Raw genomic sequence first — 25,780 nt, forward strand, 5'->3', positions numbered from 1 at the left:
TCCTATAGGAATAGGTATGCAATATGTTTCCACATATCTAACATATCTACCTATTCACCTTTCTACCAAGGTACCTAAGTAGTTACTTCAAAAAATTTCATCTTTTTTACGATTTTCTTATCTGAAACTGAATTTGGTGTTGCGAAATATTTGGTTAGGTGCGTTGGTTGATGGATTGGTTTGTTTTAACATTAACCATGTAGAATCTTATGTTTATGTCGGGTGCGAGGTTTGTGATCCAAACCCACACACTTGGCTCATCCGGTATGCTAGGACTCTGGGTTCGAGTCTAGCTGTTGGCCAAATCTAGTCTTGGTGTTTTCATGTAGGTATAGATATAATAGTTATAATTTATTTCAAAATAAATAGATGCAGAAAATTGTCTTGTGTGTTGGAAGATGAAAACCAGTTGTGTCTAGTCTATTTCTGAACCTCTTGGTTGTGATGCTTAACTTATACATCGGATACATAACTTATGCATCGATAAATGCATCCAAAGCTAGAGCTAAAGACTGAATCTTTTTAAAATGGTGTCCATCTTTTTAACATAGTGCATATAGTGCATAGTGCAATAGTCCTAAACTGAAATGGTCCTAAACATCCTCCTGAAAACCAAGAGAGAAGGAAGACAGGATAGGAGAAAGCCAGCCGTTTCCGGAACAAACCTTATCCCTTCAGAATAAAATCCGCCACGGGCGAGAATCGACCCCGCAACCTAGCGCTTACAAGGCAGACAAAAAACTAACTAGGTTGACTGTTCTATCTTAAGAAAAACCTCTTCAATCTATGAAATTCTTTCGGCTGAAACTTTTAATTTTGAGAACAAGTCTACAGAGAGAAATATAATGAATAATTTATTATCATATTCTACCAACATCGAAGCCAGACCTCTTCGGTGGAAGTCTAGCTTGTGGCTTTATATTTTGGATGATACCTTGCTTTGAAGATTTGTACTATTTTGCTGATCCCACAGTGGTCCCATTCCCATTATAAGACCTCCTGCTAAGGTCTTATCCTTCCGAAAGCGGAAAGAGTAGGAAGACAGGTTAGGAAAAAACTGGCCTTTCCGAGAACTGATGTTATCTGTTTAGGATAAAATCCGCCACGGACGGGAATCGAACCCGCGACTTAGCGCTTACACGGCAGACTCCCTAACCCTCCAAAATAACTGGGCTGGCTTATAAGGCCTTTTCCGGTCGTAAATTCTAAAGTATCTACTTGATCAGATGCTTCTTTAAATTATTTTTCTGTTGGTACTTGAAGACCTTTTTGAGAACGAGCTAGGATGTTGAATTGTCACTGAAAAGGAAGATGAGATTAGATGTAATACTTTAATTAATTTCAAAATAAATAGATGCAGAATATTGTCTTGTGTGTTGGAAGTTGGAAGATGAAAACCAGTTTTCTCTAGTCTATTTCTGAACCTCTTGGTTGTGATGCTTAACTTATACATCGGATGCATAACTTATGCATCGATAAATGCATCCAAAGCTCTAAAAGACTGAATCTTTTTAACATGGTGTCCATCTTTTTAACATAGTGCATAAAGTGCATAGTGCAATAGTCCTAAACTAAAATGGTCCTAAACATCCTCTCGAAAACCAAGAGAGAAGGAAGACAGGATAGGAGAAAGCTAGTCGTTTCCGGAACAAACCTTATCCCTTCAGAATAAAATCCGCCACGGGCGAGAATCGACCCCGCGACCTAGCGCTTTTATGTGTATGATGTGTGCTTGCAAAGTATAAGACGTAGAGGTTCATTCACCCTATGTCAGTGGTATACAGGATCTAGCCCGTGGACACTTGGCAAAATCAAATCAGATCATGAATTATTTGTGGTAAAGCAGAGCGTTTTCACAACTTACGGTAAAGCAGAACACTGCTAAATGCCTCCTTCTGCAATCAATTCCCACCTTTCAATAATCTTTTCACAGTTTTTAAAAAAATCAAATTAAATCATGAATTATTTGTGGTAAAGCAGAGCGTTTTCACAACTTATGGTAAAGCAGATCACTGCTAAATGCCTCCTTCTGCAATCAATTCCCACCTTTCAATAATCTTTTTACAGTTTTTACTCTGGTAATAATGATGGAAATATAATGATAGAATATGGTGGAGAGGCTTTGTACACAGCCGACCCGTACCCTTGGACGGAACGACTTAAGATTTGATGATGACTCTGGTAATGCCGCCATTACTTGGTTAAAGTAGCTACTCAGTTGTCCTCACGAGGCTCACTGCACCCTGAACTCCAAGCACAGAGCCGAAAAAACTTTGACGCCGTCGAGAATCGAAACCGGGACCTCCGGTGTGCAAGCCTAGTTTGCCACTAGTTTGAGGTTGCTTTGTAGAACAATAAATTTGATAGTTGAATTGAAATTATCCAGCACACAGTTTTTACTCTGGTAATGCCGCCATTACATGATTAAAGTAGCTACTCAGTTGTCCTCACGAGGCTCACTGCACCCTGAACTCCAAGCACAGAGCCGAAAAAACTTTGACCCCGTCGAGAATCGAAACCGGAACCTCCGGTGTGCAAGCCTAGTTTGCCACTAGTTTGAGGTTGCTTTGTAGAACAATAAATTTGATAGTTGAATTGAAATTATCCAGCACATTCGTGCATAGGTCGTGTTGGACATATCGCGAATGTTTAGTGTAACTGTAAATCATTTAACATGTGTGTTATGAATGTTATGTTATCATTGTTATAATGTTATTACGTGTTAATGTGTTCGTAGCCTCATGGTTCATGGTAGTCGATTTCAGGAAGTGTGAATCGTAGAATTCGCTTAAAATGACAGCGAAGAGATGACCAAAGGCCTAATCCAATTAAAGTAGCTAGTCAGTTGTCCTCACGAGGCTCACTGCACCCTGAACTCCAAGCACAGAGCCGAAAAAATTTGACCTCGCCGGGAATCGAACCCGGAACCTCCGGTGTGCAAGCCTTGTTTGCCACTAGTTTGAGGTTGCTTTGTAGAACAATAAATTTGATAGTTGAATTGAAATTATCCAGCATATTCGTGCATAGGTCGTGATGGACATATCGCGAATGTTTAGTGTAACTGTGAATCATTTAACATGTGTGTTATGAATGTTATGTTATCATTGTTATAATGTTATTAAGTGTTAATGTGTTCGTAGTTTCAGCTTCATGGTAGTCGATTTCAGGAAGTGTGAATCGTAGAATTCGCATAAAAATCTTAAAATGACAGCGAAGAGATGACCAAAGGCCCAATCTCAATTGAGAGTTGTAGTTCCCAAAGGCCAAATTGGGTCCTAAATCTAGGGAGGGCATTTTTTTCCGTGTTGAATAAGTCTTCTAAATTTCATGAAAATCAGACAAACCATTTTTTTAAAAGTTACACCTAGTCGAGCAGTATTAATAAGCACTATCCTAATCAGGCACTATTCAATTTTAATGTGGGCGGGGCCTATGTAGCTTAGCTCATCAGCCCACACTTTTCATTCTAATGTCCGTGTTAATGTGTTTGTAGCTTCATGGTTCATGGTAGTCGATTTCAGGAAGTGTGAATCGTAGAATTCGCTTAAAATGACAGCGAAGAGATGACCAAAGGCCTAATCCACACACAAAAAGCCCAAACTGAGGCTTAGGTGTAGGGTCTGGTCAGCCCCAAAGGACGGGTTGAGCTTCTACGAAAGGCCTAATCTAATCTCAATTGAGAGTTGTAGTTCCCAAAGGCCAAATTGGGTCCTAAATCTAGGGAGGGAATTTTTTTTCCGTGTTGAATAAGTCTTCTAAATTTCATCAAAATCAGTCAAACCATTTTTTTAAAAGTTACACCTAGTCGAGCAGTATTACTAAGCACTATCCTAATCAGGCACTATTCAATTTTAATGTGGGCGGGGCCTATGTAGCTTAGCTCACATCAGCCCACACTTTTCATTCTAATGTCTACGAATTGTGATGTGTGTTGATAATCTTCATCATTGTTTTCTATGCCTACAATCCTACATTCAGTATTAAGCATTAGATGAGTGAATAACGCAGTGAATTAACGATTAAGCAATCCGCATCATGTCTGGACAAACGAAACGCATAGGTTATTTTTATTATTAATAAAAGGTTGTTTGATAAATTGATAAAGGGAACTGTAACTTCTAAGGTCTTATTGTCCCAAATTCTAAAACAGATAAAGAAGGATAGAAGAAGGCCAGTCGTTCCGAAAGCGGACCTTCTCTGTTCAGGGTGAATCCTTAGCCCCAGCGCTTTCAAGGTACAAGGTAGACGCTCTACCTTCCAAGCTAACTACGAGCAACGAGTAACTAGGCTGGCAGGTGTTACTTGCTGGTCACTGCAATTGCTCATGTACTCGGCTAGTATGATACTTATACTCACTGGTCTTACTGTCTTCTTGACGTAATCCTACAAGTATTTATAGCCCATGACTTGGTAATCACAAGAAATAGAGATTAAGCAATCCGCATCATGTCTGGACAAACGAAACGCATAGGTTATTTTTATTATTAATAAAAGGTTGTTTGATAAATTGATAAAGGGAACTGTAACTTCTAAGGTCTTATTGTCCCAAAATCTAAAACAGAAGAAGGCCAGTCGTTCCGAAAGCGGACCTTCTCTGTTCAGGGTGAATCCTTAGCCCCAGCGCTTTCAAGGTACAAGGTACAAGGTAAACGCTCTACCTTTCAAGCTAACTACGAGCAACGAGTAACTAGGCTGGCAGGTGTTACTTGCTGGTCACTGCAATTGCTCATGTACTCGGCTAGTATGATACTTATACTCACTGGTCTTACTGTCTTCTTGACGTAATCCTACAAGTATTTATAGCCCATGACTTGGTAATCACAAGAAATAGAGGATGATAATGTTGCTGATGGAGATGGAAAACCAATGAAGTAACCTCCAAAGCAAAACCACTTTGCCAAACCTATCCCAAGCTTCTGGCTGCAACTCCGAGACAGTTGCCAGATGCAACGAAGAAGCATTCGATAAGGCAGAAAACAAACTGCGAATCAACATGCTAAAATTTTCTCTCTCAATGTGAATATTTAAATAGATTTTCTATTGGCGAGTATGGCGAGGTACCTTCTGGATTGTACTTATACTCACTGGTCTTACTGTCGTCTTGACGTAATCCTACAAGTATTTATAGCCCATGACTTGGTAATCACATGAAATAGAAGATGATGATGGAGATGGAAAATCAATGAAGTAACCTCCAAAGCAAAACCACTTTGCCAAACCTATCCCAAGCTTCTGGCTGCAACTCCGAGACAGTTGCCAGATGCAACGTGAAATAGAAGATGATAATGGAGATGGAAAACCAATGAAGTAACCTCCAAAGCAAAACCACTTTGCCAAACCTATCCCAAGCTTCTGGCTGCAACTCCGAGACAGATGATGATGATGATGATGGAAAACCAATGAAGTAACCTCCAAAGCAAAACCACTTTGCCAAACCTATCCCAAGCTTCTGGCTGCAACTCCGAGACAGTTGCCAGATGCAACGAAGAAGCATTCGAGAAGACAGAAAAACAAACCGCGAATCAACATGCTAAAATTTTCTCTCTCAATGTGAATATTTAAATAGATTTTCTATTGGCGAGTATGGCGAGGTACCTTCTGGATTAAGGGGCCTCCTGAGGAAACTCTCTAAGATCGGGATTTACCAGGTTAGTAAGTCAGTTTGTCTCGAGAGTGAGAATAATGGAAATCGAGGATTACTCTGAATTCTGAGTAAGTAAAAGTATGGCCGGGGTAATACTCAGATTTTAAACTCGGTTAAAACTTTAACTCTTGGATTAAACTGAGTTTTAACTTTGTTTGTGGCCCGGCCATTCTTCTTCTTGTATAGTGCCGTGTCCTAGTGAACGTTGGCGATCATGATTTCCACTTGATCTCTGTCCTGGACGGCTCTGAATAACTGTTTTCAGGATTGTGCAAAACATTTTCTAAATTTCTAAGATCCCCCAACGCGGCCATTAGAGTTTAATATTGTAAACGCTGCGCTGAAATTCTCCTATTATTGAGGTCAGGTCCTTTCTTGCTGTGAGGAAGTCTGTAAAGGCTCGCTCAATATCCATTAAAAGTTATATTTCTAAGTAGAGAAGGCACATAGTATGTAAAAGGTCAGCACTTGAGCTACATCTAGATGATTTTCATTTCAAACTGAAGTACTTACATAGGTCAAAACTTAAGGCACATAGTATGTAAAAGGTCAGCACTTGAGCTACATCTAGATGATTTTCATTTCAAACTGAAGTACTTACATAGGTCGAAACTTGTATGCTATACCTTCTCGCGTCTTGTATCCTTTACTATGTGTTGTATGCTATTGGGTACTCTTCTTGTATACTATACCTACTATGTCTTGTATGCTTGTCTGATAGCTATGTGTTGACAGGAGGAAATAAATTAAACACATCCCCCGGGCCGGGCCGATGTTTCACGAAGCTGTGGAATCTGTACCCCCCTACATTTCCACCAGAAAACAGAAAATTACTTTCTTCAACAACAGACAACAAAGAAAATAGTACAGGCTCCAAAAGCAGACATCACTTGAATGAGCTATTTTGGGTCCAGGATGAGGCACACAGTCCATTTTAATTCCGATCATTAAGTTCTAACCAGAGGGTCCAGAGGGGTTGAAATTTTACTACCAAAGGCACTGGTGTATACCTATAGGCTATATAGGTACCTATCCCACCCCTACAGTCGATATCGGACAACTAAGGGGATGAGAGGCATACTACGAGATGGGCATGCTACGACACAGACCACATGCATCTAATGTAGCAGTTGTTTCATTGCTACGAAATAAAAACAGCGGTGAAACACTCATCTTAAAAAAAAAAAAAAAAAAAAAAAGCCCCCTGGGGGCAAAAAATTTTTTGGGTTCCTTTAAACCCCCGACAACAAAAAAAAAAAAAAATGCCCTCTGTGAGCAGACAATTCTTTGGTTCGCTATAACTCCCGGACATGACGGTTATTTGTCCGATTTTTATTAAATTTGGAAATCACGTTTGACTCACCTACAGCCAAAGGATATTTCCTCCTTAAGTTTTGCCCTCCATTGAGCCTTTGGGGGCCCCGTACGTATAGGGTATAGGGACCTGATGAGCGCAGCCCCTGACATTGCTGACTTTTAATCCTCGACCTTTTCATTTCTCATGACTTGCTAATCCTTTTTTCTTGTTCTTTCTTCTCTTCTCTTGCGTCTCTCTTGAAAATATCTCCACAGTTTCCCATACCTTTCAACGTTATTTTCCATTTTCTCTCTCCCACCCCCTACTCCATTTTCTCGCTCCCTCTCATCCCTCCTATTTATGTAGGTTTTCTTATTCTACAAAGCTCCTCTCCCCTCTTTTTTACATCAATTCTTGCTTTCCAACTTCAGTGCTGTACAAACGTACAAAACAGACTTGAGATCTGTTTGGTGGTTCGAGTCCAAGTCAAGACTTAAAATTTATCGAGGTGGGGAACGACCTTTGTGCCCAGCAATTATTCTTGACATAATTAAATTTATTTCCTCGGTCTTTTTCTTTCCTTCCTCTTCCTCCTTCTCTCTCTCTCTCCTCTCCTCTCTCTCTCTTCCCTTTCTCCCTCCTCTTTCTTATTCTTGTCAACTTGGAAAGCCAATTTCACATATTCGAAAAACAAAACAAAACTCCAAATGGATGGAAATGACTCACAATCAGACAAAACTCGGTATCTCATACTGATACAGTCATAGTATCTGATATATCTACTCGAGGTATTTCATAGCTTTAACTCTTGTATTCAACGTTATTTTCCATTTCATTTCTCCCATCCCTCCTCCTTTTACGTAGGTTTTCTTATTCTACTTCTTACGTAGTATCTCTCCCCCTCCCTTTTACATTAATTTTCTCCTTTCTTCTTCTCTTTCTTTTTCGTTTCTTTCTTTCTCGCTCTCCAACCTCAGTGGTGTAATAGTTAACGTGGTGAAATTTGGATCTGTCTGGAGGTTCGAGTCCAAGTTAAGTCAAAATTTATTGAGGTTTATTAAGTGGAGAACGACACCTGTGGCTGTGGCAAACATTTATGATGGACACAATTAAAATTTCTTTTTCTTCCTTTCTCTCTCTCCCTTTCTCTCTCTCTCTCTCTCTCTCTCTCTCACACACACACACACTCTCTCCCTCCCCCCTTTTCCCTTATCTTTCCTGTTTTACTCTATTCTTGTCAACTTGGAAAGCCAATTCCACGTATTTGGAAAAAAAAACTCCAAGTGGATGGAAATTACTCATAATCAGACAAAACTCGGTATCTCATACTGATACAGTCATAGTATCTGATATATCTACTCGAGGTATTTCATAGCTTTAACTCTTGTATCGCTGGATCTCTAATAGCAGTGACCTTGATTTCTGCACCCATTCAAGCTCTATAATGCCATCAGTAATACACCTTGCTGTATGTTATGTGTATCTTACCTATTTTTAATGTCCTTGAATGCAAATGCTGAGGTAGCAATTTGTTTCAGATTTTTTTCAAGATGTTAAGTTTGCCCCGTGTGTAGTTCACTCATCACATTGCTTACTTCAAGATCTTCACCTTCTTTTTCTTTCTCTTCTTATTCTTCTTCTTTTTCGTCATCTCTTCTTCATTCAAATTCCTCCTCCTCTTCCTTCTCATATTCTCTTCCAATTTTTCTTCTTCTTTCATCTAGTCTAGTCGAGATAAATGTTGGTAGGTAGGTAGAGCGGGTATGCAGGGTACTCATCAGTCAATTAATCCGTCTACTTATCCCTTTATTCACGTACTTATACTTTTCATCTTAACCCAATTCCCATCTCAGATATTCCAACTAAAGGTCGGAATTGATGTCAGAAAAATTTGCTTCATTCAACCTCTTAAAACCAGTTTCTCTCTAACTTCTTAGGAGTGCTTCTTTTTTGGCGTCAAATTCTTCATCAGTCACCATTGACAGTTCATCATTTACTATATTCAGTAGAGTCATTAACCATCTCACAGATGACTCATTAACAGAGGTCCCTACTCCATTAACAGAGCCACTCACTCATTAACAGAAGTACGAACACACGAAATGTTGCGTCAAATTTCAAGTGCCTAATAGCAGGGTAATTAATTTAAACACTCACAATAGTCATATTTCAGAATGTAGGTAATGAGTTGTACACCGGCATGAAACGGTAACAAATCACGAAGTAAACAAAGTATAGGAAGTAAGACTTGTAAGTAAGCACAATAGATAGAGGTATCTCTAGATTCCTGTAGTTCCACTTCCATAGATAGGCGGCATAGACCTGTTAGGACAATTGGGTTACTATCTTAAGTACCGTGTGTCAGTAATTTCTATTCACTACTTAGCTCCATGTGTATTGCGCCTGTCTCTCTATTCAATTATGAAGAGAATTTAAAGAAGTGTGTTTGTGTTTATAAACAAAATAGGTTCTTACATAAGCAAACACATTTGAATATTCGTACGAAAAGAATAGACAACCTTGGGTATATCTGGACACAATGCAAGTTTTGCTGAATATGTAATTGTTTATGTTGCGTCCTATCTTTAAATTTCTTGAATTGAATTTTGTAGAACTACTCATTAACAGAAGTACGAACACACGAAATGTTGCGTCAAATTTAACGTGCCTAATAGCAGGGTACTTAATTTAAACACTCACAATAGAATAGTCATATTTCAGAATGTAATGAGTTGTACACCGGCATGAAACGTTAACAAATCACGAAGTAAACAAAGTATAGGAAGTAAGACTTGTAAGCACAATAGATAGAGGTATCTCTAGATTCCGCGGTGACATATTAATTTCTGGTGTTCTGTCCGGATGAGAGAAGTCAAAGTCTGAAGGTAGGTATGTACAAACATAGTCGACCGGCCATCGATCGACGAAGTAAATCTATGTTGTCGACTCTGTGTGGACACGCCTTGATATGGAGTAGTTAAAAGGCTATTGATAAAAAAAGAAGAAAAATGAAAAAAAAAAAAAAAAAAAAAAAAAAAAAAAAAAAAAAAAAATATATTTTATAATGATTAGCTGATAAGTCGAGTGCTGATAAATACTTTCATACCTTCCTACCCGCTATCCGTATCGTCAGTTTGTCCCTGAATATTTCGCTGCTTGAGGTAACGAGCAATATCAAATTCTCCCCAAATCTAGGGAATTTGGATTAAGAAGAAAAGGAAAAGATGGGTGTTTCACTGCCGTTCTTACTTCGTAGCAATGGACCAACTGCTACATTAGACGCGAACAGTAATATGAACAAATCCAACTCTTATGATGTAAGGGTGTTAAAGTAAAAAGAATAAAATAGGTACATGTAGGGTCTTACGTTAGGAACAATCTGCTACACTTCCGTCGAAAACTATAGTCTGTGACAGCTATGCCTTTTCCTGGGATCTTTTGGGCTCTAGACTAGACCATGGAGCCAGCAAACTAGCAAAGGCCATGTTGAGTCAGTTTAATATTGAAGTGGCGTGGGGTGACACATGCTCAATGAGCATTGCTCATGTACTCATCATTATTGCTCATCACTAGTAAGGTGTGTTAGGCTTGTGATTACCGTGCTCATTATTACATTGATGTAGTGAGTTAGTCACACGGTGCTGAGCTAAAATCCAACCTATAGAATGGGTGTAATCTTGTGATAACCGCATTAGATCGATATGTGAATAGTCAATATTGTACAATGTTCCTACAACAGGGTTTTGTAGGTTCTAATGTTCGGATTCTGGAGTTTCCTTCACTGTTTCTCCAAGGGGTCTTGATGGTTTAAAACCATCAATGCTTCCGTTCCGAAACCGTGAGATAGGTAGGTATCATGCAATCATACCTCTCTCACGGACACGGTTGCTCAAATTTGCCATTTTAATCTTGAAACCTCATTCCCTAGAATCCTCGATCACTAGTTTTCCCTAAATCCGCAACCACTCTCACATCACGTTTCTAATTCTCTTCATGTTCTCTTTTTCACAGACGGCGCACTTCACTCCCTCTCGTGTGAGGGTGCACAGGCAGTGCTGGGGGGTATGTCACATCACAGTGATGAGAACATGCTCATCGCTTCCTCAGATTCGTTCTGGGAGCCGGGCAACTACAAGCGAACCACCAAGCGAATAGAGGACGGGTACAAGTTGTGCAATGATTTGATAGCGCTCATACAGGAGCGGGCAGACATTGAGAAGGCGTACGCCAAGAGTCTGAAAGGCTGGAACAAGAAATGGAACGAACTCATTGAGAAAGGTAAGAAAAGTTTTGTTTTCCTTTCAGGAACGAAAGCGATGGCGCCATCTTAAGGTGTGTCCACACATAGTCGACTAACTGGTCTCGTGTAATCCAGCCATTGTAGAAACGTGAAAAACGGAGTGAAGTTATTGAGAAAGGGAAGAACAAATGGCACATTTTCCAATGAATGGGGATCTTGGCTTGGGATTTGAACCTGCGTTCTCCCGGTTAGGAGAATTGAGGAACGAAAGCGATGGCGCCATCTTAAGGTGTGTCCACACATAGTCGACCGGCCGTCGATTCACAATAAATTTACATCGATTAACGGCCCGTCCGTCGACTATGTATGGACACATCTTTAGATCTCCTATGATTTAGTACAGCCGCTACTGAAAGGGAAAACGATCTTCAGAGAAGAGGAAACTACGCCTAAATTGAACCAGTCATGCTACGATTTAGTAACACTACGGAATGGGCATGCTACGACCCAGATCACAAGGGTCTATAGAAGCATTTTCATACAAAGTAAAACCGGCTGTGAAACACTTTTAATTTTACTTCTTTCAAGGTTACTTTACACGAGGCTCATAGCTGGACTGCCTAACTGGTCTCGTGTAATCCAGCCATTGTAGAAACGTGAAAAATGGAGTGAAGTTATTGAGAAAGGGAAGAACAAATGGCACGTTTTCCAATGAATGGGGATCTTGGCTTGCTTGGGATTTGAACCTGCGTTCTCCCGGTTAGGAGAATTTTACGCCCTTCTACTCTATTCCAATGAAAGACCTGATTGGCACATTTATGTCGACTCTAGTAATCGAACCCGGGAATTTATTCATGACGTTCAAACCGACCGTGATTCTAATTAACATGCGAGTTATTCCTAGACCTTTTTGTAGGTGTAATCAGTATGATCATAAATAGTTATGTACACATACATAATAATGTATTTAGTTATAGATATGTACATTTGTACATATAAGTAATAATGGATAAAGGAATAGGATACAAGTAGGTAGGTAGGTAATTATTAGGTATAGGGTCATAAACTGAAATACAAGCGTCATAAACGTTTTACATTCCTATGAACTTATGAGTCTTATGACACCTCAGTCCTCACTTACTGATAGGTGTTTCTTTAAACTTCAAACGTTTACTTTTCTCTATTGTTTTTAGTCTCAAGTTCCCAATTCATTGGTTTGTAGTATGTCTGGCCAGTAACGAGTAGACCAAGTTATATGGAGGACTTGCATTTTAACATGCCAGATCGCCAGATGGTCGTATGTGTCCTAACATTGGAATAGTGGCGTAGACACCATAGCAAGACTCATAAACACAATTTGAAATGGATTGTATGGTATAGATTACTTTTAACTAAGGCCAGCCACTCACTATCAGTTAGACCTGACCAGGCGTCAGGTATACCTGACATCCGGACCTTTTCAGCCGTACCTGTCAGGTCTACCTGATAGTGTGTGTTCTCATCAGGCGTCAGGTATACCTGATCAGGTGTGCCTGTTAGGTCTATCTGATAGTGAATGGCTGGCCTAATGATTATGATTAGAGCTAGTCAGATAATGTAGAGAAGGGCTTGTAGGAATATCGCGAAGTCGGTTTTTGCGATGAGAGAGTTTGTCAAAGGTCACAAGATTTAATGTAACGTTAACCTACACACAGAATCTGTGTCACAGATAGGTAGAGAGAATTTGACAAATGCACTCACTTTGAGGTATTTAGACATTTTACACTCACTACCGAGTGCCGATACATGTCAGGGTTTGGCACAATACAGAACTTTGATGATGGATCAGCTGATTTGATTATTCTTTATCAATGAATTGCCTGGTCAATTTAGGTATTCTATAGAATGCCGGATTATATAGATTGCCGGTAACACATACACATTACACACACCACTGTATTGTTCATACTAACATACAAGCTCGCCACACACAACATATTGATAATAACAAAGTACAATTCCGCATGCAAGTCGTAATCTTGATGTCGTATAAGGTAAAGAGAAATTAGTGATAGTGCCCCGGTCTGTCAGGTGACAGTTAAGTGATTACATCAGATGATAATGTGTTATGTCAGCAATATATTGTCACGAAACCACATTCAATGAACTTTATGCAGGGGGTCCGAGTCTGAAAGGATTGGTTGGTCCAATTCTGAAAGGTTCGGTTTGGTTACGATATACCAAGAATGGGTCACATGGGTCAAAATAGTGGTTCTGTACCTGAGGATTTAATGTTGCCCAAAATCTAATGAGCAAATACCCTTTTCTCTAAAAGTTGCAAATAGTCCGAGTCTGAAAGGATTGGTTGGTCCAATTCTGAAAGGTTCGGTTTGGTTACGATATACAAGAATGGGTCAAAATAGTGGTTCTGTACCTGAGGATTTAATGTTGCCCAAAATCTAATGAGCAAATACCCTTTTCTCTAAAAGTTGCAAATTTTTTGCCAAAAATCATCAAAATGGGACAAACAGTTTGGAAGTTACGGTGAAATAAACAGTTATGAAATAAATTTAATGCAATTTATGCAGAATGTAGTGAAATTTTAAAATTAAGTAGGTACGTTAAATGAAACCATGTATAACTAAAATCAGTTAACGTTGAACAGATATGAAGTGATAACATAATAATGAAACTTGCAGTGATATAACTACAACATTAATGATAGTAATAAGTTAATAACAAAGATATAAACACGTTTATACCGCCGTACATATACTTACCTATTTTTAATGTCCTTGAATGCAAATGCTGAGGTAGCAATTTGTTTCAAGATGTTAAGTTTGCCCCGTGTGTAGTTCACTCATCACTTTGCTTACTTCAAGATTCAACTTCCGTTAGCTCTCTTTAATCTTCACCTTCTTTTTCTTTCTCTTCTTATTCTTCTTCTTTTTCGTCATCTCTTCTTCATTCAAATTCCTCCTCCTCTTCATTCTCATATTCTCTTCCAATTTTTCTTCTTCTTTCATCTAGTCTAGTCGAGATAAATGCTGGTAGGTAGGTAGAGCGGGTATGCAGGGTACTCATCAGTGAATTAATCCGTCTACTTATCCCTTTATTCACGTACTTATACTTTTCATCTTAACCCAATTCCCATCTCAGATATTCCAACTAAAGGTCAATGACGAATCATTTTCAAAGTTCAGATTTCATTTTGAAAAAGGAGAGAGAGAGAGAGAAAGAGAGAGAGAGAGGCGTCCACAAAGGGTTTAAAATCCGCAATTGGAAAGCCAACACAGAAAGTAGGTAAGTAAGACCCTTTAAAACCTTTTGCTTGAAAATCGTAAAATTCAACATTTTGACGCTGTCCGTATTTGATTTGGTTCTGATTTGATCATATTGGACAGTTCTGAAGAACGCTTATTGTAATGTTAGTTTAGTAGGTACCTGCATACGGCGTAATGAGAGTAAATATACCTACCTAAATTCCATGTACTGAAGCCTAAAGTCCAAACTGAGTCTAATCCTAAAACATAATACTGTTCTAATGCTCAAGTCTAATGAATAAAGTCATCAGCTCAGTGACGGATATAGGAAGGGCAGAATACAGTCTTGAGTGAGGTAAATCAGTGACGGATGTCACTGATTAGGAGGGTGAAAAATAATGATAAGACCCTGTTGAAGGAAACCACTTGGTGAAGTTAAGGCGTTCTACCACCTAACCCTTAGAGCTCCATTATAATAGTTTCAAAATGTCAATTAACTAAGGATACATCTAATAGTCGGTGGCCCAACGTTACAATAATGTTTCGGATGGTGTTGAACCCGCGCCCTCCTGATTACCAGGCAGTCAGGCAGGTATATACGCCAACGAGGGAGGTGTTCTAAAACTTTTATCTGTTGAAGGAAACCACTTGGTGAAATTAAGGCGTTCTACCACCTAACCCTTAGAGCTCCATTATAATAGCCTCAAATTGTCATCTAACAGTCGGTGGCCCAACGTCACAATAATGCTTCGGATGGTGTTGAACCCGCGCCCTCCTGATTACCAGACGGGCGTCTTGACCACTAGACTAGACCACCGAGGGAGATGTTCTAAAACTTGGAATTCACTTCATTCGTTCAATTATGGGGCCCTTCACAGCACTTCACAATCGTGTATTAATCACTTCACTTTACTCAACACATAAACAATCTAACAGTCGGTGGCCCAACGTCACAATAATGCTTCGGATGGTGTTGAACCCGCGCCCTCCTGATTACCAGGCAGTCAGGCAGGTATATACGCCAACGAGGGAGGTGTTCTAAAACTTTTAATTCACTTCATTCGTTCAATTATGGGGCCCTTCACAGCACTTCACAATCGTGTATTAATCACTTCACTTTACTCAACACATAAACAACATCTCACTAGAATAATTGTAATGTTTCTTACTATTGTACCTGATGCATATTCCAGCTACATACCTATTTAACCTGACAGTTTCCGGTTTACCTCTATAAACAATGTGCGACTTGAGATGTTACTACGCTTGAGGGATTTTATACAAGAGGGCTTTGGTCCCTTTTTATTGTGAACAATGTGCGACTTGAGATGTTACTACGCTTGAGGAATTTTATATAAGAGGGCTTTGGTCCCTTTTTATTGTGAACAATGTGCGACTTGAGATGTTACTACGCTTGAGGTATTTTATAGAAGAGGGCTTTGGTCCCTTTATAGCGTCATAATATGGTCAAGATAGAAAGTGAACAATGTGCGACTTGAGATGTTACTACGCTTGAGCAATTTTATATAAGAGGGCTTTGGTCCCTTTTTATTATGAACAATATGCGACTTGAGATGTTACTACGCTTGAGGTATTTTATAGAAGAGGGCTTTGGTCCCTTTATAGCGTCATAATATGGTCAAGATAGAAACACACTGCCCTCACGTCACGTGAGCTCATAAGGAGTCAGAAAGATGTGATTCAAAGCTTCCAAGTTCTTACATAGTATGTGATTTCGTTCGCGATAGCAACACTGCCTTCACGTCGCGTGAGGCCGTGAGCTATGTGTGAATGTTCAATCATTATCACGTCTCGGGAAATAATTAATTCCGTCCTAAAACTAGGATTGTTTCCTTTTAGAATTTAGAACAAAGACTTGAAGGAATAAATTATAATGCAAAGTTCTCACGTGGCTTGGAGTGGTCACTGTTACGTAAACACTTGAATAATATGCATGTTACCTAGACGAAATATGCATATGTGTTGGTGCTTTGTGCAAAGAAGAGATTCCAGTGAAAGACCTGATTGCCACATTTATGTCGACTCTAGTAATCTAACCCGGGAATTTATTCATGACGTTCCAATCGACCGTGATTCTAATTAACATGCGAGTTATTCGTAGACCTTTTTGTAGGTGAAATCAGTATGATCATAAATAGTTATGTACACATACATAATAATGTATTTAGTTATAGATATGTACATTTGTACATATAAGTAATAATGTATGTAGTTATGTACACATGGTTTTGAATGAACCCGTACTGGTGCGTCCAGAAGTAGCAGCATTTCCTTATTTAGGGGAGTCAGAAAGATGTGGTTCAAAGCTTCAAAGTTCTTACATATAGTATGTGATTTTGTTCACGATAGTAACACTGCCTTCACGTCGCGTGAGGCCGTGAGCTATGTGTGAATGTTCAATCATTATCACGTCTCGGGCAATAATTATTTCCGTCCTAAAACTAGGATTGTTTCCTCTTAGAATTTAGAACAAAGACTTGAAGGAATAAATTATAATGCAAAGTTCTCACGTACAGATTCGAGTGGTCACTGTTACGTAAACACTTGAATAATATGCATGTTACCTAGACGAAATATGCATATGTGTTGGTGCTTTGTGCAAAGAAGATCTGATTAAATCAGCCTGATTGAATATGAATAGAGCTCATGTGCATGCTTACTTAGTTGATATAAGAGCTGAAAAAACGAGGATCTCTGGAATTTTTCTTATTTCTAGATCCCGAGATTTATCGGTTCGAGAATTACTGATGATATCTATGTGACTTGCCATGTTGTGTCCTATAAACTTTTGACTTCTAACTTCACAACATTTTAGATATTTGACGTGACGAGAGAGCTGGAAAAATCTTATCCAACAAGAAAGACCTCAATTTTTTTCCCAAATTCGATTGGTACAATAAATTCAAATTGAATTTCTGACCTTTCGAAGATATAGGTACCTACTTCTGTTTTTACCAGGTTTGAGATCAGATTTCCATGTAGGTAGGTATGTATGAAATAGCCGTAATAGGACGAAGAAAGTGAAAAGGTAGAATTCCTAGGAGCATAATAAAACCTATAAGGAGTGTTTGTAAATTTTGTAATCGAATCCTGTTGGTGTTGTTATTGAGTGCTGATAAGTTCCCCTATCAGTTGAAATTCCAAACCTACACCTCACTCACCAGCTCAGACTTTGCCATACATATAGGAATAGGATACAAGTAGGTAGGTAATTATTAGGTATAGGGTCATAAACTGAAATACAAGCGTCATAAACGTTTTACATTCCTATGAACTTATGAGTCTTATCTGAATGGCTGGCCTAATGATTATGATTAGAGCTGGTTAGATAATGTAGAAAAAGGCTTGTAGGAAGATCGCGAAGTTTCGCGATGAGAGAGTTTGTCAAAGGTCACAAGATTTAATATAACGTTAACCTATACACAGAATCTGTGTTACAGATAGGTAAAGAGAATTTGACAAATGCACTCACTTTGAGGTATTTAGACATTTTAAACTCACTACCGAGTGCCGATACATGTCAGGGTTTGGCACAATACAGAACTTTGATGATGGAAAGATTAATCAGCTGATTTGATTATTCTTTATCAATGAATCACCGTGAGATAGGTAGGTATCATGCAATCATACCTCTCTCACGGACACGGTTGCTCAAATTTTGCCATTTTAATCTTGAAACCTCATTCCCTAGAATCCGCATCGCTTTTCTAATTCTCTTCATGTTCTCTTCTTCACAGACGGCGCACTTCACTCCCTCTCGTGTGAGGGTGCACAGGCAGTGCTGGGGGGTATGTCACATCACAGTGATGAGAACATGCTCATGCAATCATACCTCTCTCACGGACACGGTTGCTCAAATTTGCCATTTTAATCTTGAAACCTCATTCCCTAGAATCCTCGATCACTAGTTTTCCCTAAATCCGCAACCACTCTCACATCACGTTTCTAATTCTCTTCATGTTCTCTTTTTCACAGACGGCGCACTTCACTCCCTCTCGTGTGAGGGTGCACAGGCAGTGCTGGGGGGTATGTCACATCACAGTGATGAGAACATGCTGGCAGAAAGATACGTACCATAAAGTAAGTTTTCCAGAAGGGGAAGTAACGTAAATTGAAGAGTGCCTCAAAAGATTTTACTTTTGGTCTAAGTAACGTTAAAAGAAGTTTCTCAAATTAACCATTTTCTATTGTAGTAAGGGCTCTAAAGTTTAGTCCTCGTAAGATTAGGTAAAGGTTGTGGTACAACTACAAAAAAAAGCGACTGGTTTCAATACTTAGGTAATTGCAATACCAATTGGTCAAAAATGGCAAAAACTATTTTCTACTGTAGTAAGGGCTCTAAGGTTTAGTCCTCGTAAGGTTAGGTAAAGGTTGTGGTACAACTACAAAAAAAAGCGACTGGTTTCAATACTTAGGTAATTGCAATACCAATTGGTCAAAAATGGCAATAAGGGCTCTAAAGTTTAGTCCTCGTAAGGTTAGGTAAAGGTTGTGGTACAACTACAAAAAAAAAGCGACTGGTTTCAATACTTAAGTAATTGCAATACCAATTGGTCAAAAATGGCAATACATTAGTTCACTCTATCGTTAATAACAGGCTTCCCTCTTTCCTTCAGACCAAAAAAGGTAAATATGCTCAATGTAGATAGGGTTAGGTAGCATGCAAAATTAACACATTTTTCTCTCTCCGTCAGACCGTGCTTCACATCAAGGAGCGGAAAGAGATGGAGGATGCATTCAAGAAGGCGCAGAAGCCCTGGTGCAAACTTCTCACCAAAGTGAACAAAACTAAGAATGACTATCATGTCGCGTGCAAAGCAGAACGGTCCGCGTCTAACCAGGAGAGAAATGCATCCGCTGATAGCTCTCTGTCTATGGATCAGGTCAGTACAACCAGGAGGTCGCGGGTTCGACTCTCCAGAAATATCCTGAAAAGGTGGTAAAGAAACTAGTCTTTATTATTATTAGGCAGAAGATTTGAATCGATAATAGTGAGTTTTTGCTACCAAAATTAGCGTCCAGTTAACTGAGCTCTTTAACGTTATTTGACGATAACTTGTTTCTGCACATCCGCAGAAATGCGTTTTGGTGATGGATCAGGTCAGTACAACCAGGAGGTCGCGGGTTCGACTCTCCAGAAATACCCTGAAAAGGTGGTAAAGAAACTAGTCTTTATTATGCAGAGGATTTGAATCGATAATAGTGAGTTTTTGCTACCAAAATTAGCGTCCAGTTAACTGAGCTCTTTGTCGTTATTTGACGATAACTTGTTTCTGCACATCCGCAGAAATGCGTTTTAGTCAACTTACTACATACGTTTCCGTCACGTAATTTAGCAGTGCAAAAACTCTCTAAAAGGATGGAAATCCAGGCTTTCCGAGAAGAACCTAATCTGTGTAGGATGAAATCCGTACAAGGTAGATGTAGACGCGCTATCTCTCAAGCTAACTAGGCTTTCTTAACACCTCTTCCTTTCTATTTTCCAGCTGAAGAAAATGCAAGACCGTGTCCAAAAGGCAAAGGAAGAGGTACAGAAAGCCAAGGAGAAATATTATTTGACGATAACATGTTTCTGCACATCCGCAGAAATGCGTTTTAGTCAACTTACTACTTACGTTTCCGTCACGTAATTTAGCACTGCAAAAACTCTCTAAAAGGATGGAAATCCAGGCTTTCCGAGAAGAACCTAATCTGTGTAGGATAAAATCCGTACAAGGTAGACGTAGACGCGCTATCTCTCAAGCTAACTAGACTTTCTTAACACCCTCTTCCTTTCTATTTTCCAGCTGAAGAAAATGCAAGACCGTGTCCAAAAGGCAAAGGAAGAGGTACAGAAAGCCAAGGAGAAATACGAGCTAGCACTACAAGAATTGAACAGCTATAATCCCAAGTATATGGAAGATATGAGTGTAGTGTTCGATAAGTGTCAGGAGATGGAAACCACACGGCTGCAATTCTTCAAAGATTCTCTCTTCTCCATACATAAGTGCTTGAATATTTCCCAGGACCCAGTGTAAGTATTATAATCAGGAGGACGTGGGTGGTAGAACTTTGGTCATACTGTAAACTCCGTAATATTTTCATACATACCCTGTATGTGTGGAGTTCAAGATCCAAATCCAATAAGATTAGCTAATTTGATTATCAACGTTCAGTAATGGACATGGTACCAGAAGAAGTTTCCCCTGTATCCGACCTGTTGAGTTGAATTGGTAGATAAAAGATCGAGTGTACACATGTAAAGCCTCAAAAGATTTAAATTTGGATCAATCACCATGTTTTAATGCCCTGTTTCCTCTGTAGTCTATTGTACGTAAAGAAAGTTACCAAATGGGATAAGATTTACTGTATTATTTCCTGTATTTGGTTCCAGTAGAAATTAGACTTGAGTTATTTTCTTAGCAATTTTTCCTTTTCCAGATCCTGAGTTTTAGCTGAAATCGCTCCTTAGTTTGAAATATTAATATTATTCAACAGGTAACTTCGACGCTTCGTCCTTGTACCGATGATGATCCTCCTCAGACAACACAGCCATATCTACTTTTTTTTTCTTCTGATTTTCTCGCTTTAAATCGTAGGGTTCCTAAAAGAACTTTTCAACCACTATTCTGTTTCTTCCTCCTAGCCGTTTCCTATTTAAATAGGTTCGGCGTTTCTCGTCAGTCTCTGCCAGGCAGCCCCTTTTTCGACCACTATTGACAAGAGTAACAACACTAATGACTATTTATTTTAACACGTTAACTTCTCATGTTCAGGAACGGTTTCGACCACTATTGACAATATTAATTACTATTTATTTTAACGTGGGTTCGATCCCGTCCGAGACATGAAATTTTATCGTTAATATTGTTTAAGATTGTAACCACATACACATCCGCCGTTCAAGTAGGTACTCGTATATTAAAATATTTGACTTGGTTGAACATGATGTTACTGGAGCAGGAGTCAACGCATAGTGGGAAGGCCTAATACAAAATTTTTGGTATTGAAATTATTATTGACTAGCTGAATTCCGTCGCTTCGCTCCGGAATCCCGCTAGTTCATCCCGAGGCATGGCCAAACTTGTGGAAAAGGCATGGCCGATTCCAATTCCAATATGTATTTGGCTCTCCTTTTACTTGTTTTATTTTTTATTTCAGTAATACAACATCTTAAATTAATTTGTATCCTCAAATGTTGCTATTCCAGATTGCCTCAAATCTACGAAGAGTTCTATCACACGATTAACAATGATTAGGTAAAGGTTGTGGTACAACTACAAAAAAAAAGCGACTGGTTTCAATACTTAGGTAATTGCAATACCAATTGGTCAAAAATGGCAATACATTAGTTCACTCTATCGTTAATAGTTAGGTAAAGGTTGTGGTACAACTACAAAAAAAGCGACTGGTTTCAATACTTAGGTAATTGCAATACCAATTGGTCAAAAATGGCAATACATTAGTTCACTCTATCGTTAATAACAGCCCTCTTTCCTTCAGACCAAAAAAGGTAAATATGCTCAATGTAGATAGGGTTAGGTAGCATGCAAAATTAACACATTTCTCTCTCTCTCTCTCTCTCCCTCAGACTGTGCTTCACATCAAGGAGCGGAAAGAGATGGAGGATGCATTCAAGAAGGCGCAGAAGCCCTGGTGCAAGGTAAATATGCTCAATGTAGATAGGGTTAGGTAGCATGCAAAATTAACACATTTCTCTCTCTCCCTCAGACTGTGCTTCACATCAAGGAGCGGAAAGAGATGGAGGATGCATTCAAGAAGGCGCAGAAGCCCTGGTGCAAATTTTCCTTCAGACCAAAAAAGGTAAATATGCTCAGTGTAGATAGGGTTAGGTAGCATGCAAAATTAACACATTTTTCTCTCTCCCTCAGACTGTGCTTCACATCAAGGAGCGGAAAAAGATGGAGGATGCATTCAATATACCTACATAGGGTTAGGTAGCATGCAAAATTAACACATTTTCTCTCTCTCTCCCTCAGACTGTGCTTCACATCAAGGAGCGGAAAGAGATGGAGGATGCATTCAAGAAGGCGCAGAAGCCCTGGTGCAGTATGTCTGGCCAGTAACGAGTAGACCAGGTTATATGGAGGACTTGCATTCTAACATGCCAGATCGCCAGATGGTCGTATGTGTCCTAACAATGGAATAGTGGCGTAGACACCAAGACAAGACACATACTTTGAAACGGATCAAATGGAATAGTGTACTAAGGCCAGCCACGCACTATCAGTTAGACCTGACCAGGTGTCAGGTATACCTGACATTCGGACCTTTTCAGCCGTACCTGTCAGGTCTACCTGATAGTGTGTGTTCTCATCAGGCGTCAGGTATACCTGATCAGGTGTGCCTGTTAGGTCTATCTGATAGTGAATGGCTGGCCTAATGATTATGATTAGAGCTAGTCAGATAATGTAGAGAAGGGCTTGTAGGAATATCGCGAAGTCGGTTTTTGCGATGAGAGAGTTTGTCAAAGGTCACAAGATTTAATGTAACGTTAACCTACACACAGAATCTGTGTCACAGATAGGTAGGGAGAATTTGACAAATGCACTCACTTTGAGGTATTTAGACATTTTACACTCACTACCGAGTGCCGATACATGTCAGGGTTTGGCACAATACAGAACTTTGATGATGGATCAGCTGATTTGATTATTCTTTATCAATGAATTGCCTGGTCAATTTAGGTATTCTATAGAATGCCGGATTATATAGATTGCCGGTAACACATACACATTACACACACCACTGTATTGTTCATACTGGCATACAAGCTCGCCACACACAACATATTGATAATAACATACAAAGTACAATTCCGCATGCAAGTCGTAATCTTGATGTCGTATAAGGTAAAGAGAAATTAGTGATTGGAATAGTGGTGTAGACACCAAGACAAGACTCATACTTTGAAACGGATCAAATGGAATAGTGTACTAAGGCCAGCCACTCACTATCAGTTAGACCTGACCAGGTGTCAGGTATACCTGACATTCGGACCTTTTCAGCCGTACCTGTCAGGTCTACCTGATAGTGTGTGTTCTCATCAGGCGTCAGGTATACCTGATCAGGTGTGCCTGTTAGGTCTATCTGATAGTGAATGGCTGGCCTAATGATTATGATTAGAGGTAGCTATAGATAATGTAGAAAAGGGCTTGTAGGAATATCGCGAAGTCGGTTTTCGCAATGAGAGAGTTTGTCAAAGGTCACAAGATTTAATATAACGTTAACCTACACACAGAATCTGTGTCACAGATAGGTACTTAGAGAGAATTTGACAAATGCATTCACTTTGAGGTATTTAGACATTTTACACTCACTACCGAGTGCCGACTGCCGATACATGTCAGGGTTTGGCACAATACAGAACTTTGATGATGGAAAGATTAATCAGCTGATTTGATTATTCTTTATCAATGAATTGCCTGGTCAATTTAGGTATTCTATAGAATGCCGGATTATATAGATTGCCGGTAACACATACACATTACACACACCACTGTATTGTTCATACTAACATACAAGCTCGCCACACACAACATATTGATAATAACATACAAAGTACAATTCCGCATGCAAGTCGTAATCTTGATGTCGTATAAGGTAAAGAGAAATTAGTGCCCCGGTCTGTCAGGTGACAGTTAAGTGATTACATCAGATGATAATATGTTATGTCAGCAATATATTGTCACGAAACCACATTCAATGAACTTTATGCAGGGAGTCCGAGTCTGAAAGGATTGGTTGGTCCAATTCTGAAAGGTTCGGTTTGGTTACGATATACAAGAATGGGTCAAAATAGTGGTTCTGTACCTGAGGATTTAATGTTGCCCAAAATCTAATGAGCAAATACCCTTTTCTCTAAAAGTTGCAAATTTTTTGCCAAAAATCATCAAAATGGGACAAACAGTTTGGAAGTTACGGTGAAATAAACAGTTATGAAATAAATTTAATGCAATTTATGCAGAATGTAGTGAAATTTTAAAATTAAGTAGGTACGTTAAATGAAACCATGTATAACTAAAATCAGTTAATGGCACAGAGATTCGATAAATTATGTCGATCAAAAATATCCTTGGGCCCTGTTTCCAGAAGGTACGGTTCGGCTGTGATTCCGGACGAGAGTTTTCCGGTACGTATATAATAGAAAAATATATATATATATATCCGGTCACACTAAGCTATAGTCCATTCACACTAACCTATTGTTCTCATCCACTCCAGTCACCAGCACGGTCACGTCCACATCGTTGTACTCCTCGGCAAAGTTCGTCTCTCCGGCCTCGGCTAACTTCGACTCCAGCGTGCATTCCAACGCCTGAGGGCACCACGCGCATAGACTCTCCGGAATATCACGAACCTACACGAAGTGGGCATTTGTGAAAATGTTGGTCAAACAAAGGAATTTCAGATGATAAGAATTATATATTTTACTAGCTGAATTCCGTCGCTTCGCTCCGGAATCCCGCTAGTTCATCCCGAGGCATGGCCAAACTTGTGGAAAAGGCATGGCCGAACTTGTATTTATCAAACTAAAAACATAAACGAAACTCAAATATTAGGCGAGCGAGGAAAAGTTTTCTCTCCCGCAGTCTCTGCACTCTGTGTATTTCTTATGGGGAGATTTTAGCGATCAAAAATTGATCATATCTCAGGATCGGTTTAGAATTTCGCAAAATCCTTTCTTATTGCACACCTAGACCACAAAAGGAATATTCCTACCAAATTTCAGCTTTCTAGGTGTTGTGGTTCTGGAGATAGAGCGATCAGTGTGTGAAATGTGAATGAGTTCTTGTTTTTATAATATAAGATTCCAATTCCAATATGTATTTGGCACTCCTTTGACTTGTTTTATTTTTTATTTCAGTAATGCAACATCTTAAATTAATTTGTATCCTCAAATGTTGCTATTCCAGATTGCCTCAAATCTACGAAGAGTTCTATCACACGATTAACAATGCAGATCATGAAAAGGACTTGAAGTGGTGGTCAAACAATCACGGTGTTAACATGGCCATGAACTGGCCCCAGTTTGAGGTACGCTTGTCCTATCATTCTGTAGAGGGAATCTCTTCCCTTTAGACTTTTTTTTTAAATGTGTTTCTAAACAAACATTCATTATGTATTAGATTTTTTGTTAATTCCTAATTTTTTGTAGCCTTAAGATACCTTTTTTTTGTGCCCGAGTCCCCAGAGTTAGTTACCTACTGGAACATCAGTTGATGGTTCTTCAGTAGTTACTGAACTGTGGACCCGGGCATAGGTATTACACTACGAGTATTCTTTATGTCTTAGTTCTTTGTTTTATTTTAGAATGAGCATTTCCAATTTCAATT

General features: G+C 39.2%; 1 protein-coding gene across 1 annotated transcript in view; it reads left to right on the forward strand.

Annotated features, from left to right (window-relative positions):
• LOC103513191 (protein kinase C and casein kinase substrate in neurons protein 1-like) overlaps positions 1-25,541 on the forward strand; it is a 39,869-nt gene extending 14,328 nt beyond the window's left edge. Inside the window, 5 exon segments of the mRNA XM_008478001.3 lie at positions 10,953-11,346; positions 18,494-18,524; positions 19,139-19,327; positions 20,231-20,457; positions 25,361-25,541. Of these exon segments, the coding sequence (XP_008476223.2) occupies positions 11,006-11,346; positions 18,494-18,524; positions 19,139-19,327; positions 20,231-20,457; positions 25,361-25,526 (954 nt within the window). The 5' untranslated portion in view covers positions 10,953-11,005 and the 3' untranslated portion in view covers positions 25,527-25,541.
• Positions 25,542-25,780: the final 239 nt, after the last annotated feature.

This window comes from Diaphorina citri, unplaced genomic scaffold (genome assembly GCF_000475195.1).
Source record: "Diaphorina citri unplaced genomic scaffold, Diaci psyllid genome assembly version 1.1 scaffold937, whole genome shotgun sequence".
NCBI lineage: Eukaryota > Metazoa > Arthropoda > Insecta > Hemiptera > Psyllidae > Diaphorina > Diaphorina citri.